The sequence below is a fragment of the Heteronotia binoei genome, chromosome 16 (genome assembly GCF_032191835.1).
Source record: "Heteronotia binoei isolate CCM8104 ecotype False Entrance Well chromosome 16, APGP_CSIRO_Hbin_v1, whole genome shotgun sequence".
Lineage (NCBI taxonomy): Eukaryota > Metazoa > Chordata > Lepidosauria > Squamata > Gekkonidae > Heteronotia > Heteronotia binoei.
The window spans coordinates 33,430,030-33,449,719 of record NC_083238.1 but is presented as its reverse complement, the minus strand read 5'-3'; the positions used below and the strand labels follow the sequence as shown (position 1 = coordinate 33,449,719).

The 19,690-nt window shown below is 43.3% G+C and overlaps 1 protein-coding gene across 1 annotated transcript; it reads right to left on the bottom strand.

Annotated features, from left to right (window-relative positions):
* Positions 1 to 2,007: 2,007 nt before the first annotated feature.
* SCRN3 (secernin 3) lies at positions 2,008 to 19,353 on the bottom strand. The gene is made up of 8 exons (XM_060257210.1): positions 19,141 to 19,353; positions 16,846 to 17,005; positions 16,325 to 16,506; positions 13,925 to 14,124; positions 12,154 to 12,363; positions 9,114 to 9,276; positions 5,529 to 5,709; positions 2,008 to 4,156 (listed from the first exon to the last, which is right to left on the bottom strand). Exons 2-8 carry the CDS (start codon positions 17,002 to 17,004, stop codon positions 3,992 to 3,994), a joined length of 1,260 nt encoding a protein of 419 aa, XP_060113193.1. The 5' UTR covers position 17,005; positions 19,141 to 19,353; the 3' UTR covers positions 2,008 to 3,991.
* Between the last annotated feature and the right edge of the window lie 337 nt (positions 19,354 to 19,690).

The window sequence follows — 19,690 nt, the reverse complement described above, 5'->3', positions numbered from 1 at the left end:
GTCTCTCTTTGCATGAATATGGTGAAACAGCACAGCAGCCAAGAAGGTCAGAGCGCCTGCTCCGGCTGCAACACCACTGAGGATGTTCTCCGCAGCCGAGAACGAAACGTCTGGAAGAAAAACTTTCTCCAGTAGAACACGGCACTTGAGCCCGAAAGATTCTACAAACCCTAATGATGTTACCAGCCGTGAAAACCTGAAATCTTTGAAGAAAGGGATAGTTGATCTTAGTTGGTTGGGGTAGGGGCCAGTTTCTCAAGTAGTCTGGTCTTAAGCCTTGAACCAAATCAATAATGCAGCTCAGACCAGACTGGTGAAATAGGATCTCCATGGCCAAATTAAAACTCTTGTTAAAATATTTTGTACCAATTGAAATTTCAAGCATATTTGGTGTGTAGACTCATCAGAAGAATGTCACTAAGACTGTATAATTAGGCTACTTCTACACTACCAGCTCTACTGCTGATGATCCAATATGAATTGGTAAAACATCAGGACACATCCTTGAAACCTGCTGCTCAAGCAACACAGCTGTATCCAGAAATATCCTACACTGCAAATATATTTCAGGGCAGTGGAACATGTAGTCCAAAACCCATTTTGGCTCTACATCCAAACCCATGCTCTCCAATCACCAATTTAGGCTTTTTCCCCACTAGCTCCCAGCAGTCTTAGAACTGTTAGCATTTGTGTACCATCTACAGTAGTTTTGTGTCCGTGGAAAAGTATCTTGGGAACTAAGATGGACCCAACAGTCTAGGGCAGGGGTGGCCAACGGTAGCTCTCTAGATTTTTTTTTTTGCCTACAACTCCCATCAGCCCCAGCCATTGGCCATGCTGGCTGGGGCTGATGGGAGTTGTAGGCAAAAAAAATCTGGAGAGTTACCGTTGGCCACCCCTGGTCTAGGGGATGGAGGATAAGAGTAGTAGTATCTCACCACCTTTTGAAATTAATGAAATTTGCATTGTGCCACTCCATGGCTCCCATTCCAGCTGGACAAAACAGAACAATACCACAGTCAACGCTCTAGACCTCCCACTAGATTTTGTACCAGCAAGGACAACTTGCTCCACCTGTTTCGTTATCCTCCCTCATGGACTTTGCTGACCAGCAATGTACATCAAAGCCAGACTGAAAAGCTTCTAGATGATCATATCTATAGCTGGAAACACTTGCTGTTGATTCACCACTGTGTACTACCATCTTGCTAAAGAAAAGACACAAGCAAGAAGGTCCCTTCCCAGTAAACTCCTAGCTTAATTTAAGATTGAAGTAACCAAGATGGGGCAAGATCACAAGCACAGGTGGTGGGCCTTCTCTATCCTGTAATTATCTCTACATACTCAGGCAGCAAAGTGTCCCTAAGAAAAGGAAAAGCAGAAGCCAGCAAAATAGCTGTATTTGGAATCTATGTTTCCTCTTAAGCTGAGTTATTGTGAGCTAACTCAGTTTTTTAGCATCTGGCTCACATTTTTAAGTCTTAGCTCAGGAAAAACGGCCCCAGAGCAAACTAATTTATGCACTGGCTTGCAACTTTAATGCTAGTAGTGCATGAAGTAGAATTTTTGCTCATGACTATACAGCTTAGAGGGAGCTTGGAACAGAAATGTGGAGTCCAATTAGATCAATTTTAAAGCTTGCATTAGAAAATATCTGCCAAGCGCTTATTGAATTGGCTGGAGAGTGACCTGCTGGATCCACCAGCTCCCCCATGGATCCAGTGTGTATTCATTCTTTTACCACATGGACCAACCTTGTTGGATAAGGCCGGGGGGGGGGGCAGGGCGGTACTGGCAACACTGAAGCAAAATTTCTTTGGCCCAGAATAGGTTCCAATATGGACCAAGGCTTTGGTACCATTTCATCCACTGGTGTTTTTGCCCTCTTGCCTAAACTTTCCTCGTCCCCAGCTCTGCAGTGGGCAAAAGTAGACAGCAGTTAAAAAAACCCACAAGTGGCCCTCTGGCTTACCACTCAGTAAATACTGAAAATGACCACACAAAGTGTTGTCCAGCAGTTTTTAACTTTTATTCCTGTATCATCACACAAAATTTATCATTCTTTGGTATCACATGTCATAATACACTATAAAACCATCCTCCAGAAAATATAACAGCATTCACATGCGGAGGTGAAATTCCCCACATATAAACCATTGCAGAAATTCACCTTTTCATTTTGTGTATGTGTGTGTGTGTGAGAGAGAGAATACCTTTTCTCTTTAAGGCTTCGCATTGATTTGAGTACCCACTCCCCAACAGAGGAGAAACAAAGTACACTTAAAAAAACACAGATAAACCAGGCCTTGTACAAATGAAGACGAGTAAAATTCTGTTCAGTTAGAAGACTGCAGAAGACTAATTCCTTTCAACGAAAGTGGTTCATTAATTTGCCTGGTTTCTGTTTCGCATCCCACCATCAAGTTTTGGGCCACAATCCACCTCACAGATAAAGGCAGCCAAGACTATTTTAACTGCTCAGAGCAGCCAAGTTTGACACAGACTGCAATAGTCACACCAAAAACCCATTGAAAGTCTTTTATTCAAGCCTGTTCTCTGTCATGCCTTTCAACAGGTGTGAGATGCAACCAACTTTTGCTGTACTGGTGCATGACTACAATACATGTCAAATTAACATACTTGTATAAAAAGTCTTGTTTTTTTCCTAAAGGGAGCTGCCACTCTTTATACATCATCAAAATATAGTCAGTGCATTTGCTTGAGATCTGTATTGTCTTTGAAGAGGTACATTCTCAAAAATGCCTGAATTTGATTATTAAAAATGGTACTGTCAGAGTGATAAAGGCACAACATTGCACAGTGTCTTCCACAGCAGATATGGAGGTCTGCTCATAATTGAATCTTCCCCAGAACAGCGTAGAAAGCAACACTGGTATAGGACTGATGGAGGAACAATACAGATTTTTTTTGTACCTGGAAGACATTTTTATAACAGTAGACTTGCCAACTTACTCCCTCACTGCACCAATTTTTGTACATGTATTTTTATATATCTGCAATACTCACTGAGAAATGGACTCAAGGCATTTGAATACTTTTCCTGTGTATTGTACATTACTGGAAAAATTGGCCTGTAACAAATTATCAATATGAGCTATTTTAGTAGTACTGCAAAGATTTGTTTTCTAGCAGTGTACAGTGTGGCTACATGATTTCGATTATTACTTACATCTAAAAAAACAATCTTTATGTACAGTCAGATTTTTCAGACTGACATTACAGCATTCATATTTCTATTTTTATTCTGTGTAATATATATAACTAGGGGCATGCGCACACACAAAAAAATCTATTTTTGGGGTTCAGGTATACAAAGCTATCAGTATTTATCAATATTCCTGAATCCCAATATCAGTATGCATGTCTTTGAAATACATTATTTCTATTTTAAAAGTTCTTCATTGCAATATCTGTCTAATGCGGAAATCAGGTGTGAACCACAAAGCTCACATACACCCTGCAATTTTTTCCAGCCATCCACACAGTTAAGGATTACACTACCATGGCATGGCCCTAAAACCATAACTCATGTAAGTAGTGTTCGTATTCTAATCAACAGCAAACCCTTGCTTTGTGTTAAACATGGTTAAGGACACTGGGAAAGAATGCAATCAGAAATTCTCTATCTACAACACTCCCTAGAAACCTATTTGTGTTATGAACTTTTACCTTGTTTAACACTTCAGCTCTATGTACAGACAAGAAGTGCTCACAGCAGATAAACATGCAGTGAAAAACCACCATCATTAGATGGCCAAAATGCTGGTTTAGAGTGGTAGTCATAACTAACAGATCTATGTCGCATGCCTAATATTAATATTTGCCACATTTTACATTCCAATCTGTGCTGAGCAAGGGCTATTTAGCCGGAATTGACATCGTGCAAACAACAAACCTGATCTGGGAAGTGATACTTCATACAGACAACTGAATAAATGCAAACAGTACCAAATTCCACAACAGCAGATTTTTAATCCTTAGGCATATATTCATAGATTTCTTCTTCTGCGCACTTTGAGAAAAGGTTAACTGTTTGGTCAACATCAAGGCATCCGCTCTGTAAAATATGCTCCATTTCATCAATCTTCTCTTTCTCTAAATTTCGAATTTGTTTCAGCAATTCATCACTCTTGTCCTACATAAAGATGATTCAAAAAAATAAAAAATTTAGTGCATATTTCAACATTACATGAACAAATACTTTTAAATTTTTAGGGCTGGATCCAGCATTGAATGAAAGGGAAATTTTTCTACTGGGTCAATGCAAAAATAAATGTATAGGCAGTTCTGGTTTTGAAATTATATCAAAAGAAATGCCTTGTGCTATTTCTTGCACACACAGAAAAGATAGTAGAGGTTCAGTCCTTCCACTTCTCTCTGAACTATCTGGGTACAGAGCAATGTTCCCTTTAAGTTGCAGAGTCTTGTGAGCAAAAATTTTACTTTATGAGCTACTGGCATTAAAGATGTGAGTTACTGCATAAATCAGTGTGCTCTGGGGTCATCCTTCCTGAACTAAGACAAAAATGGATGAGCTGGAGGCTAAAAAACTGTGAGCTAGCTCACGCTAACTCAGCTTAGAGGGAACACTGCTTGGAATATCCTTTTTTTTTTTTTTTTGCAAGCACCAGGTTTTCTCAGCACACAATGTAAAAACAGCAACAGTGGCACCTATATGAACTAAAGGGAAGATGAGCTGTCCATGCTCCATATCTGTACAGACATTCACTCCATTTCTTGGAGTGAATTAGAAGACCAGAGAGAGGCGCAGGGACAGGAAGAAGGCAGGAAGTGCTGCCAGACAGACCCATGGTCTTGCTTCAGTTCCCATCCTACACTTATGTATCTTCTTGCCCTGCATATGATCATCTGGAGAGCCAGTTTGGTGTAGTGGTTAAGTGTGCGGACTCTTATCTGGGAGAACCGGGTTTGATTCCCCACTCCTCCACTTGCACCTGCTAGAATGGCCTTGGGTCAGCCATAGCTCTGGCAGAGGTTGTCCTTGAAAGGGCAGCTGCTGTGAGAGCCCTCTCCAGCCCCACCCACCTCACAGGGTGTCTGTTGTGGGGGAGGAAGGTAAAGGAGATTGTGAGCCGCTCTGAGACTCTTCGGAGTGGAGGGCGGGATATAAATCCAATATCTTCTTCTTCATCTTCATCTATGAACCAGAGCCAGAGAGGACAGCATGCCTGCAGCTACATAACTGTCCTGTCTTACTGCATGGCACTCTGTTGGTGCAAGGCCATGCATCTAATGTTCTTTGGCCTTCCAGATGAACTTAAGAATTATTTGGCTTGGCCCAAGCCTAGGAAAGAGATACTTCACGTTATATCATCTTGACCTTTAATAAGTACCTCTGAGCCTGTATCACAATCCTGAGCTGCAAACTGAAGTATTCAATTACACTAGGATTATTCAAGCAGAGCAACTTGTTCAAATCCTTTCCCTAAACTTTGTTTTATATCAACGTTCTTCATCCTATTCAAATCTCTCTTAGATCCACCCACCTTGGAATCTCCCATCAGGACAGCAGCGCCTTCATGTTTTTTGTAGAGTTCGTGTCTCCTGTCTGGCTTAGTCTGAAAACGTGGCTTCTTTTTAACTGGATCCTCAGGACCAAACACTGGGGAACTGGTTTTTAGCAGTTGAGTAATATTTGGCACAAAAATGAAAGGTTTAAAGACAGATCTGTAAAGACAAATATAAACACAAAGTGAAATGAAAATCAGTAGCTATGCCAAGTTGATCAATGCACAATGCATGCTTTCCCCCCTACCTTCCGTGAGGAGAGCTTTCAAGTACTTCCTAACCCACCTATGTTATCTTATCTAAATTGTCAAAACAGATGTAATGCACATACTAACTCCTCAAGCTAGTAATCTTTAACCATATATACTAATTAGATTACTGTAAGTGGCGCAGAGTGATAAAGCTGCAGTACTGCAGTCTGAGCTCTCTGCTCACGACCTGAGTTTGATCCTGGCGGAAGCTGGGTTCAAGTAGCTGGCTCAAGGTTGACTCAGCCTTCCATCCTTCCGAGGTTGGTCAAATGAGTACCCAGCTTGCTGGGGGGAAAGTGTAGATGACTGGGGAAGGCAATGGCAAACCACCCCGTAAAAAGTCTGCTGTGAAAATATCGTGATGCGACATCGCTCCAGAGTCAGAAATTACTGGTGCTTGCGCAGGGGACTACCTTTACCTTTAAATGGGACTGCCTTGGAAGACCACTTGATTCAGAATATGAGGGCCAGGATACTGACCAGAGTCAACTAGCCTGAATGTATTTAATCCACCTCACAAGATCTCCCTTGACTCACAGGTTTTTTCTTGGTGGAATTCAATTTGTTAGTTTTAACACTCACCACACATTACAGAAGCCGCATGTTTTCTATAAACTTGATTTCTCTTTTTCTCTAAGACAGGTGGAGAGAAGTGAGGATTCACATTATACTTGCCTTGAGAGGCTAACAAGTTGTCACACCAGCAGGGGACCAGAAAGGGCCTCCACTGGCTGCAATCTCTCTGGTAAGGGTCTGTCTGGGAGGGCCCAAAGCACCCACCCAACCCGTCTTTCTTCTTACTAAATAACTTTTATCCATTATGTGAGGACCAAGGCAATATAACATGTTTACTGTAAGTGCTCAAAAACAAGCAGCTTGTAAAAAAATTTTTAGTGCAACAGTTTAATATGAAAACAGTAAAGGTTGGTACAAAGAAATAAAAACCCTGACGTCTAACTATACATTCCCTTCCTCTAATCCCACTCAACCTTGGATGAGGAATCTCTCTCCAGCTGCAGCCTTCTCCAGCCCCGCCTTCCCAGAGTCAAAGGCCTCTCCAGCTAGCCTTTTTTTGGTTCCTTCCACACCTCACCCCTCTGGGCAAGTTTTCCCTTCAAAACTGATGCCCACCCAATCAGAGGGTCAGAAGGGATCCTGGGAAACATAGGCCCTGTAGCTACTCTGATACAAGCTTCCTTGGAGCCTGTAAACAGCACTAGGCACAAGTGAAGGAAGGCTATCCTTCCTGTCTAGTTTGGTGTAGTGTTAAGTGCGTGGACTCTTATCTGGGAGAACCGGGTTTGATTCTCCACTTCTCCACTTGCACCTGCTGAAATGGCTTTGGGTCAGCCATAGCTATTACAGTTGTTGTCCTTGAAAGGGCAGCTGCTGTGAGAGCCCTCTCAGTCCCACCCAACTCACAGGGTTCTGTTGTGGGGGGAGAAGATATAGGAGATTGTAAATCGCTCTGAGTGATTCAGAGAGAAGGGCGGGGTATAAATCTACAGTCTTCTTCCATCGATTCCTCCCACTGATAAGGAAATTGCTTGCCAAGTCACAGCCAAAAAAATGATACATCAAAACAGTAATACATCAAGCAAAGCAGGGTTTTGGCAGTAAATGTAGAGAGATATAGAGATCACATACAGATTTTTTTTAATCTTAAATGCTGTTCTTTTTACAGAAGATGAAGAGGAGTAGGTTTTTATACCCTGCTTTTCTCTACCCCAAGGAGTCTCAAAGTGGCTTATATTGCCTTCCCTTCCTCTCTCCACAACAAGCATCTTGTAAGGTAGGGGAGCTGAGGGAGCTCTAAGAGAGCTGTGACTGGCTCAAGGTCATCCCAACAGGCCTCATATACAGGAGTGGGAAATCAAACACAGTTCTCCAGATTAGAGTCTGCCGCTCTATGACACCACTCTGGCTCTCCAAGATGATATTTTGAGTCTAGAAATAAGAACTCTAGCAGGCCAACAATGCCAGTGCAAGGAAACTTCATAGCAACAAGTTGTCTCATATAAACCCACTGGTAATTAGAGAGTAGTTAAAATGATGGCACCATCAACCGGAGAGCCAGTTTGGTGTAGTGGTTAAGTGGGTGGACTCTTATCTGGGAGAACCGGGTTTGATTCCCCACTCCTCCACTTGCACCTGCTGGCATGGCCTTGGGTCAGCCATAGCTCTGGCAGAGGTTGTCCTTGAAAGGGCAGCTGCTGTGAGAGTCCTCTCAGCTCCACCCACCTCACATGGTGTCTGTTGTGGGGGAGGAAGGGAAAGGAGATTGTGAGCCGCACTGAGACTCTTCGGAGTGGAGGGCGGGATATAAATGCAATATCTTCTTCTAAATATTCTTATAAACACAAAACCAGATGCAGCCACAGGTGCAGTTACACAATTACAAAGAATAAGGCAGACACAAGGTTGTGTGGTGTGTAATCAGAACTAAAAAAGCCTCTAAACCAGCTGGGGACTTGCATATGAGGGACAATCCTGAAAACTCCTTAAGATCGTCCTCCAAAGCCTTGCTATGGAACCCCACTCCTTCTCAGAGACTGGGTGGGTATGAACAAGGTCAGGTCCAGAGGTTAGATCAGGGATAGGGCTTGTTCTCCATTGGTGCCCTGCTACGGAATTCCTCCCTGGCTTTATTATCTGCTAGGCATCACGCAAAATTTATTATTTCGAGGCACCAAGTCAAAACAGTCTTACTGTTATTTATCTGGTTGCTGAAAAATCCAACTTATTTGCTTGAAGTGGTAATGCAGGGCATAATTTTTTTGTAAGAGGTAAAGGTAGTCCTGTGCAAGCACCAATTGTTTCCGACTCTGGTGTGATGTCACATCACGACGTTTTCACAGCAGACTTTTTACGAGGTGGTTTGCCATTGTCTTCCCCAGTTATCTACACTTTCCCCCCAGCAAGCTGGGGACTCATTTGACTGACCTCGGAAGGATGGAAGGCTGAGTCAACCTTGAGCCAGCTACCTGAATCCAGCTTCCGCAGGGATCAAACTCAGGTCGTGAGCAGAGAGTTTGGACTGCAGTACTGCAGCTTTACCACTCTGCACCACAGGGCTCTTTAAATCTTTTGTAATACCCACAAAAATAAACTTGTAAGTGTTGTCTGATCAATTGATAAGAATAGGCATTAGCAGGGAGTTAAGTTCCACTATTACAGCTCAGGTCTGGAATTCCTGTTACATTCTGCAGTCTGTTTAAAAGAGTTAAAGGTCAACAGGGAGTAAGCAGGCTGCACCAAGGAAAGCTGCGTTGCTAGGACTTAATTCCTGAGACAAATTATTTTGTGTGTCACCTGTCAGGGTCTGGAGTTCCGGTAAAGAAATGAATGCAGGGGAGGCTGGGATCCTGCGGGAGTACAGAGATCATGCTTCCAGTGGTCATAAAGCCTCCTTCCATGTTAATGCCACTCTCCTTGTCCCGAAGGATACTCATCATTGTCTCAGCAGTTATTCTTCCTATGAGAAGAAAACACAGCATGTAACTGAGCAGTGCCTCTTATCAAGCCCACATACCTGCCTAGCAACTATTAAGGAAGAGGGCCAAAGGGAAAAGGATATACTTTCTGCAAAGCATATCACACAGCTGGCAAAAAAAAGTACATAGGAAGGCAATCAAGAGGAATAATGTGTTGGATTAACCTTCCAATGAGGAAAGGCTGAGAGTCCTGGACTTTTCAGTCTAGAAAAAAGACAGCATGAGGGGAGACATGGAGTGTAAGGGGAGACGTGAACCTGCCTTATACTAGAAGAAGAAGACCATAGATTTATACCCCGCTCTTCTCTCTGAATCAGAGAGTGGTTTAAAATCTCCTTTATCTTCTCCCCCCACAACAGACATTCTGTGAGGTGGGTGGGGCTGAAAGAGCTCTCACAGAAGCTGCCCTTTCAAGGACAACTCTGTGAGAGTTATGGCTGACCCAAAGCCATTCAAGCAGCTGCAAGTGGAGCTCTAAATTAGACCATCAGTCTGTCAGGGTCAATATTGTCAACCCAGACTGGCAGAGACTCTTTGGGGTTTCAGGTAGAGGTCATTCACATCACATACTTCTTGGGTTTTTTAACTGGAGATGCTGGGAATTGAAACTGGAACCTTCTGTATGCCAAGCAGATGTTCTACCACTGAGCCACAGCCCCTCCTTCTAGGGGGGGAAGGAGTGGGATTAAACAAGCAGATAAAGTTGGGGAAGGGAATTCTCCAGAAGAAGAAGGGAAAGAACAGAACTAAAGAAGAAGAAGAAGATATTGGATTTATATCCCGCCCTCCACTCCGAAGAGTCTCAGAGCGGCTCACAATCTCCTTTACCTTCCTCCCCCACAACAGACACCCTGTGAGGTGGGTGGGGCTGGAGAGGGCTCTCACAGCAGCTGCCCTTTCAAGGACAACCTCTGCCAGAGCTATGGCTGACCCAGGGCATCCCAGCAGGTGCAAGTGGGGAATCAAACCCGGTTCTCCCAGACAAGAGTCCGCACACTTAACCACTACACCAAACTGGCTCTCTAAAGAGGGAGTGGCCGAGAGGAAAATGAAAACTCAGAGAGAAAACAGCCTGAGAGGAAAGAGGTGGTTACAGCCAGGGCTTTTTTTTTTGTAGCAGGAACTCCTTTGCATATTAGGCCACCCACCCTTAATGTAGCCAATCCTCCAAGAGCTTACAGGGCTCTTAGTACAGGGCCTACTATAAGCTCCAGGAGGACTGGCTACATCAGGGGTGTGTGGCCTAATACACAAAGGAGTTCCTGCTACAAAAAAAAGCCCTGGTTATGGCCAGGAACTGCAGAATTGTAGAAACTGGAGTCCACCCAGTTACTTAAAATAACCAGCCCAGTCTTCAGACACAGGAATCTCATCTGTATGAATAAATCGTTGCCTCTGCCCTTTTCAAATGCTCCATGTGTTCCAGACATGATGCTTTACTTTTTAAAAATGGTGTTCAATATGTTTCCCTGGGGTGTCTTCTAAAAAATCCTAGTGACCATCTTAAATTAAGCATCTCAATATTCAAAAAATAAATCCTCTGCTGCCAAAATTTTAGAAAATTTAAAAAGAATTGATAGTAAAATCTTCAGAGATTAGTGTGTCTTACAACAACGATTCCCTCAAGATCTGTTTTAAAAAAAAAGAGCTTAAGAAGCATCAGGCTGATAATTTGAACACCTGGTGTGCCTTAAAAATGTTGAGGTAAGTACCTGAAAATAGGGATTTAGATAAAGACACTTATAGAACCTCCACAATGCCATCACACTAGACAGCTATTTAAAAATGTTCAGTACTCAAAACCTGCAATATCCCCCCCCTCCACCCAATGAATGCAGGATTTGCATGATCACAGGGGTATTATAGCTATGAGTAATCCACTGGGGAGCGCAAAATAACTGCTGCAATTGGGAGTAGCAGGGCTCCAGCAGAACAACTATTGAAACAGAAGGGTGCAATTTGATTTGGGCTTAATTCTATTTTTGGAGGCATACACGACTATAACTGCAAGTCTGGTAGTAAGCTATCAATACTAAGTTAATAGCTGTTGTAAGAATTACAGAAGTTGGCAGTGCTCAAAAGAGAACATCATATCCCGCAAAGGGGAATAATAGCGAGTAAAGCTTGAGGGTTAAATATTGATAAATCATAGAATCATAGAGTTGGAAGGAATCTCCGGGGTCATCTAGTCCAACACCCTGCTCAATAAAGGAAACTCACAAATAACTCCCCCTAAATTATAGAATCATAGTGGTGACCATATCCTTATGCCACGTTCATATTTACATTTTGAAGTCACACAGTCCTCTCACAGAGACTTCAACCACATAGTCTGGTGAAGAGACCTATGTCAGAAACTGCCTCCACTCCTATCTTGAAACTTGCATCACTTACAACACAGAATTAAAGGACTGAAAAATAACTTCCACCTCATGTACAAGTTTCACATGGTGGCTATGTGAGATAAATGCTTTTTGTTAAATGGAGGTGGTAGACATACTGTATTTCTCATACATAATATGAACAAATAATTAAAAGAACCTAATTCTGGAATTATCAAGCTATCTCAGCTACCCTGCAGTTTTTAAAACATCTCAAAAGCTCAAAGTCTGCATCTTAAGTACCTCAAAGGATGGCCATGTGGGAAAGCAGAAAAGTAGCATTTCAAGTATCAAATGCCTGAAACGGGTGCTTCCACCTAAAATCTCAAGTAAATCTAATTTTTCAAAGGCCCATTTATCTAATAACTCTCCAAACCAAGGGCTCAGCATTCAATAGTTGCACTTTTGTTCCTCAAGAGATGTTTTTAGGTAAAATAAAAATGTACAAACATAAATCCAATCATGATTCAAAGATACCTTCATGTTTCTTCAGCAGCTTATAGCCTTCACAGTATCTGCCTCTTGTTGCAGTCATTCTGGCCGTATTGACGTAGGAATACGTGGCAGCAAAATCAAATTCTTTCTCACCATCCCACCACCCTCTGCTCCTGGCATAATCCTTTATTTCTGGATGGCCACGATCAACTCTGGTTATGGACAGCTGATTGGAAATGTTCCGCACTCCTTCTGGATTTGTTTTAAAACAGATGCAAACTGTTAAAATCGGTCTCTTCATTGACCATCTTAAAATCTGCTGCACAAACTTGACCCAATGAGTTTTTCTTTTGTTTGCGTTTAGACTCCTGAAGGATACCAGCGGATTCGGTTTTGCAAGCTAAATCCCAGAACACAAAATTTATTGGCTGTTCCCTGTTGTTCATATGTGTGTTTCCGAGCTCTCCCCTTCAGGCCTGCTCAAAGGCAGCTAACAAAATTAAAACTGCACAAAAGAATGATAACAAATCCATGTTGAGACAATTTGAGACAAACAGAAGGATTTCATAATATTGTTGTTACGGCGGCTAAGCTATACAGACATATTGGTCAATGCGAAATCCCTCAAACAGGAACAAGATCCATGTAATACAGCAATGGTGTAAAGGTCAGGGCCTAAGAGATTTGCTTTCCACTCTTCTATCTTTTTGAATCTTCTAACATCAACCCTAACAAAAAAAAATCCTGGTGGATGTGAAAGCTTACAGTATTTTGTGCTAATTTTGTTAGCCCAGTAAAAGGAATTACAGGGATTCTGTTCTTGTCTTCTGGAAGAGAGAATCAGCAGAAATCAAAACCATGTAAATGCCTCCCCACCCATGCCATAGCAGGTTTCAAGCTATATTTGCACTGGTTTTAGACACTGTATCATCTTAGAAGTCATATTCTCTCATTTCCTAGAGCAGACGAATGCTTCTTCCAAGAAGGTGCCTGTCATCTGCAGTTTTCACATGCGCTATTTCATACACAAACCTGCTTGCTAGTTTTATGCTGATGTTCCATTAAGTAGACTGGGGGCATGAATCAAAATAAAATTGCACAGCAAAAAAGAATTTAATCTGCAAACAGATCTGGGTCTGCTCTTATTTATTTACATAATTTATATCCCATCTTTCTTCACAATGAGGACCCAAAGTGGTTTAAGATTCTTCTCCTCTCCTCCATTCTTCCTCACAACAACCCTGAGAGGTAGGTTAGGTTGAGAGCTTTCATAGAAGAGCAGGAATTCAAACCTGGGTCCCCCAGATCCTAGTGTTAACACCCTAGCTGCTACACCATACTGGCTCTTGACAAGGCCATTCTGGTATCATTCGCATCACCTTTGTCAGAATACATTCATGCTCACATGGAAGAAGAGCACTTGCAAGCAGGGCTTTTTTTGTAGCAGGAGCTCCTTTGCATATAAGGCCACACACTGCTGATGTAGCCAAGAGGATTGGCTACATCAGGGGTGTGTGGCCTAATATGCAAAGGAGCTCCAGGAGGATTGGCTCCAGGAGGATTGGCTACATCAGGGGTGTGTGGCCTAATATGCAAAGGAGCTCCAGGAGGATTGGCTCCAGGAGGATTGGCTACATCAGGGGTGTATGGCCTAATATGCAAAGGAGCTCCAGGAGGATTGGCTACATCAGGGGTGTCTGGCCTAATATGCAAAGGAACTCCTGCTACAAAAAAAGCCCTGCTTGCAAGTCATATCATCATAATCTACTCAAGAGGCCCCAGAAATGGTTATGGGCCCGGCTATTATTCCTACCTTTCACATTCTCTGCTGCCCAGTGCTTTTCAGAGGTTTCCAGCACCCAGGCTTCCTTTCTGTCTGCTATCAGGAAACTATTATGGTAGGTAAATGCCATGTGGCTTTCCATACAGTTTCCACCTTGGCCATACTTTTCTAACAAGTCAGTGATGACGCAGACAGCTTTCTCAGCAGTGTCAGCTCTTTCAAGTCCAAGTCTAAAAAAAAGGAAGTAAGAAGTTTGCAAGAAGTTGATATACATGACTCCTAACAGCAATTTTATTGCAGGGGGGGTGCACGTTACTCTGTTGAGAAGTTCCAATAGGATTGTTTGATTAAATCTCCTGGTTTTGGATCCTGGAAGCATCAGCTATTTTTCCCCTAGGACAAGGGACATCAACGTGATGCCCATGGGCACAGACAATTTCCCTAGTCCCTGTGAAGTGTTTTTAAAAAATGGGCAAAGCCAGATGTGTCTTTTGTCTAGCAGGACTTCTGTTTGGCCTGGCTCGGTGTGCAGATTTTAATAAATCTTGTTTTGATAGCAGCTGCCAACAAAGCACAACGATCTTCACTGCGTGACTGAAGATATACAAAGATGCATTCAAGAAAATATTTTGAAGCAGTATGTTCATTTTAAAAGGCAGGGCTTTATTTGAGCAGGCTTGGCATCAGGGGTGTGGCCTAATATGTAAATGAGTTCCTGCTGGGCTTCTTCTACAAACAGAGCCCTGTTAAAAGGCATCCTATTCAACAGAGCTTCTGCCTGGAATGTTAAAGAGTTACTATTAGGCAGCCCTGACCGGATAGCCCAGGCAAGCTTGATCTCATCAGATCTCAGAAGCTAAGCAGGGTCAACCCTGGCAAGTACCTGGATGGAAGAACTTCAAGGATAGCAAGACACCTCTCTGAACGCCTAGACCTCACTAGGGGTTGCCAGAAGTTGAACATGACTGTCTTCCAGGAATGCACACAAACAAAATACTCACCCCCCCATGAGTTACTATTAGCGTTATGCATAACCTCATTTCCCAATATTATTCAGGTGGCTCTTCCTCTTTTGGCAACCATTTGTGGCTGTTCCCAGTGTTCTCTCTAAACTGTGAGGGTGAGTGGCTGCTCGTTAATACAGGAAACCCCACTCAGCAGCAATCCAGAGCCATGCAGGGTCCTGCGCTGCACATTGTCCATTTTAAGATTGCGGCAATTCTGCTTAGGATGTGAACTGCTCCACTCAGTGCAGTAGGGGGTGGGAATCAGAGGGAATATTGGTTGTGCCCCTACCCATGTCAGGATTTGAAAGGTGCCTACAGGCTGAAAAGGATCAGGAACCCTTCTCCTTAGGAGCTTTGCAGAGAAGGGCTACTCACAAATCTCTAAGGATCTCCCAACTACACACAAAGCACTGGCACGAGCATGTGCAGAGATATAGCAAGAAAGGCTTGGGGGTTTTAGAAAGACAGGAACAGCTGAATGGCTCAGCTTTGGCTGACCTTGCATGGGGTGCTGAGATTACTACTTGAGTACAATGGAGGTTTCTATTCTACCCCACAGCCATCAACAGGGAGCTGCCTGCTATTGACAAGGAAAACATAGATTCAAGCCTGCCTAAACTTCTTGAGAGATACATTCTGTTTGAGTTAATGTTTAGGTTTTGGCAAGAATCAAATCTAGATGAGGGGGGAAACTGCCTTTGAAAGCCACGCTGTAAGGTCTGCAGCACAAATACACATGTGCCTAGGACTGGGGAGGGGGGAGTAATTACAGTTCACCATCACAGAACAAGGTGTTATCACAGAAAGATGCCAGCACATATTCATGGGACATCAAAGACCGTCGGGCCTTTTTTCCTTCTTTAAGATAAAACAGCATTTTCTCAGAAGGCAGGTTTCTATTATTTATTGATATTGCAATAAAATCTTTATGAGAAACTAATAGCTTGCAGTCTTCATATGTTTCCCAGAATTATTCACATTTAGGGTAACATATGCATGTTTATCATTTGATATCTGCAACTTTGAAAGACATCTGGCATGTGTAAAAAGGTCATCAGACCCAAACACAGTATTTTCCTAAGGAGGCACTTGACACACTCAGCAGTAAGTTGCTATGTGCTGAGGAATGCAGTGATGAGACACTGGATAGAGTGGACTAAATTTTCCCTTAGCAGAATGGAACTTTCTGGCCTCCCCCCTCCCACCACAACCTATTAATCTCTATGAAATGCTGCTTCTGGGGCAAAGAGGACCTTGAAAAATGACATGGGGGTGGTGTCTGCAGTGGAAGGAAGAACTGGTGGAAACTGACAAATAAACCTGGATTCAGCTCCATGTGTGGACCATCTCGTATATTCCCATTATCTGCATACGTGTAAAAAAAGTTTTTCTCCAGCAAGCTTCACGCACGTTGCCTACAAACCTGACAAAATCCATGCCCAGGAGCGCTTCATCATCACCGATTTCTTCTCTCCCCCACACTGCTTCATTTCCAATGCAAACCCCATGCTCATTAGCTCCCATTTCAGCACCCCATAGCCATGATGGGCGACTCAGGACAACTGCGTATGTTTCTGGTACTTGGTCAATTTCTATATAGGTGCACTGCAATTTTAAAAAAATTGCAATTAAAAAGTGTAACGAGAACCTACCAAATTGCACTATTTTTTATTCTCATATTTTTAAAAGGAAGTATTTGCTCACACTCTACAAACTAATTAACTGTTAACCATTACTGACTTCCATGCAACAGCTTCTGGCTTCAGTTAAGCTTTCAGTGAAGCACCAGCATGCAATTTTATTTTGGAAAGGACTGTTTGTTGCTCCAGCATGCAGTTTTATTTTGAAAACGGTTACTTGTTTTGCTGCTTTCATCTTGAAGCTATAAAGAAAAATAAAAGTTCTAAGGCGATTCGATTCTCTTTCCAGCTGCTTTGTTCTTACCTCCACCTTTTCTCCTGGCTTATACTGGGAAGCAGGGAAATATACAACCTCCTGGACTTCATCAGAGGGCCGATCTGAGTTTTTCCCAAAGATGATCCTGTTGCCAAGTGTGGCTGGGGGCAGAGCCACAAAAGTATCACAGGAGGAAGGTTCCATCATCCTGGAAAATAACACAACTGTCAGATAAAAAGCTACCCTTTCCCCCGTGTGCTGCACGAATAATCAATAGCTGTCTTGATTGCCAGTGAAAGGGAGAATAACATACAATATACACACCATGTCAGATAAAGAGCTAGTAAGCAAGCTTTTATGAAAGACACAGTGGGGTTTCTTGGCAAGGCATGTGACAGCATGAGAAAGCAGCCTTAGATCTTTATACTATGCATAAAGGTAAAGGGTTTTTTGGCACCAATGGCAGCCTGTGCAAGCACCAGTTGTTTTCGACTCTGGGGTGACGTTGCTTTCGCAATGTTTTCACAGCAGACTTTTTTATGGGGTGGTTTGCCATTGCCTCCCACAGTAAACATGATTAAACCATACAATGTAAACAGATTGTGATTCATACAGATTGTGTGATCCATATAGGAGAGGTGTGTGTGTATTGTACTGATGAGCTCACATGCGTTTGTGACTGTATATATCACTGAGAGAGACTGAATTGTGGCTTAGAATTCCAGTTATTGAGAGAGAAACAATTTTTAATTTGATAAAATTCCCATCTTCAGAAGTCACGACAAATTGGCATTAGAATGACAATTTCTGTGCCATGAGACTGTCCAGTCCAAGGAATAAACGAGGCTTGGGTTCTTCCAGACATCTGAATGCAGCGACACACCACACTTGAAGCTGCCTTATGAGTCAGAGAACTGATCTATCCAGGCCAGAATTGCTTATTCTGACTGGCAGCAGCTCTCTACAGTTTCAAGCAGAAGTCTTTCACATCACCTGCTACCTGGACATGCTGGGAACTGAGCCTGGGACCTCCTGCATGTGAAGTAGCTGAGCCATGAGCCATGGTCCCACCCAGTTCCAATATAAGAGAAGACTCTGGGAAACTGCGTACCAGTTCAGTGAAAACCTGAATGTGCAAACATAACTATCACTCCTAGTTGTGTGCAGTTTTGTATGTCCTGCCCCAATATGAACATCGTCATTGGCATTAACCGATCCCACGATTCTGACTTCTTGACCTGAAGGTCATTTCTTCTAGGGATCAGGTACTTCATATTCTCCTCCAAAAAATTCTGTGTGGATGTATGTGTGCAGGGCCAGGGGGGGGGGGGGAGGGCAATACAAAGTGTGGTCATGAATGAGAAACACTACCATGCATTGGAGCATTTATGTATGTGCACAGAAGAGTTAACTTTGTAATAGTGCTCTCCCCCCTTATTAGTTCATCTGGAATAACCATCACCTTTCTGAAAGCACCATCTTTAACTTACAGACCACACTCCATCCATAAATATGGATTTAAATCAATGAAGAAAAACCATATGCTTTCAGCATTGCACCAAAACTGCTATTAGTGAGCACTCTGCTTTCTCATGCGTATGTTGTCTAACACTTCCATGTGTGCTGTATGGAACACCAGCTGCATTGTTATTGCTGCATTTTTATTTTATTTTTTTCCCCGGCTGGTTTTGCCGCTGCTTTTATTATGTAATCTTTTGGGTCTGCTGGTAAATGAGTGGTGGTGTCCTGTCAAAAGCCACCTTTAACATTTGAGAGGAACAGCATGATAGTATGTATATACTTGTATGTATGTGTATACACACCCCCTAAAGCTGCCAATTCCGAACTGGGAATTTTCTAAAGATGTAGGCATAAAGATATAGCCTGCAAGCGGTGGGGTTTGGGGAGGGGAAGGGAAGGGCCTCACTGGGGTACAAAGCAACCGTTTTCTCGATATTTGTAGTCTAGAGCTATAATTTCACATCTCCAGCCACCACCTGTAGGCGGCAATTCTAAACACACGCCTATAATTCTGAGGCATGCATCCCCACTCTGTGAATATTGAAAGTCCTTGTCACAAAATAACCCCATCCACCTAAGCATGTGCAGAAAACTGGACTGAAATTGCTTCAGATTGTGTCTATAGAGATGCCCACACTGGACTTTTAAGATCTGCTGAGCTTTTTAACAGGGCGTAAGAAAAACACCTTTTCAGCCAGGGATTGTATCTCTGACGCTCACGTGTGTCACTTTAACAGCCCAATCGACGGGTTTCGATTCAAGAAACTCCACGCGCGGCTGCGGCGCAAACGGAGAAGCTGCGGGGGCCGCTAAGGCGCCTACCCGGCTCCGGGCGGCGTCAGCAAAGGCCTCTCTCGGCCGGCCTTCTTGCAGTCTCCCCCGGCGCCCTCGCAGGCCTTTCCTGCGGCAAAGAAGCAGGCCGACAAGCCAGCGGGGAAGAGTCCGCCCCTCGTCCGCCTTCTCCAGCAGGAAATGCAGCTTGCCCCGGAAGCTCCGAGTCGAAGGAGGAACTCGGCCGGGGCGACAGATGAACCTGTCCTCTCGCCGGGCGGAGACCCAAATCCCTTCATTCGTAGCCGCGCGAGGATGGGAGTTCTTTGCCAGCTTCATGCGTGAAGGGTGGGAGAGCGGTGCGAAGAAGGCAGAACGGAGCGGGATTTCCCCCGAGACCCGTTCTTGGTTGTATAATGTCAACAAAGCAGAGGGATCCAGGTGGGCAGCCTGTTGGTCTGAAGCAACAGGACAAAGTTGGAGTCTCCAGTACCACCTAACAGTGCAATCCTAAGCAGAGTTACTTCGTTCTAAACCCACTGAAATGAATAGGCTTGGACTGGAGTAACTCTCCTTAGGATTGCATTGTACGATGAGTCCA

Coding starts and splice junctions, on each gene's coding strand:
- SCRN3 (XM_060257210.1), bottom strand. CDS start 17,004: ATGATGGAACCTTCCTCCTGTGATACTTTTGTGGCTCTGCCCCCAGCC. Junction 14,125..16,324: donor CTGGGCATGGATTTTGTCAG/GTTTGTAGGCAA, acceptor CCTTTTTTTTAG/ACTTGGACTTGAAAGAGCTG. Junction 5,710..9,113: donor GGAACTCCAGACCCTGACAG/GTGACACACAAA, acceptor TTGTCTTTACAG/ATCTGTCTTTAAACCTTTCA.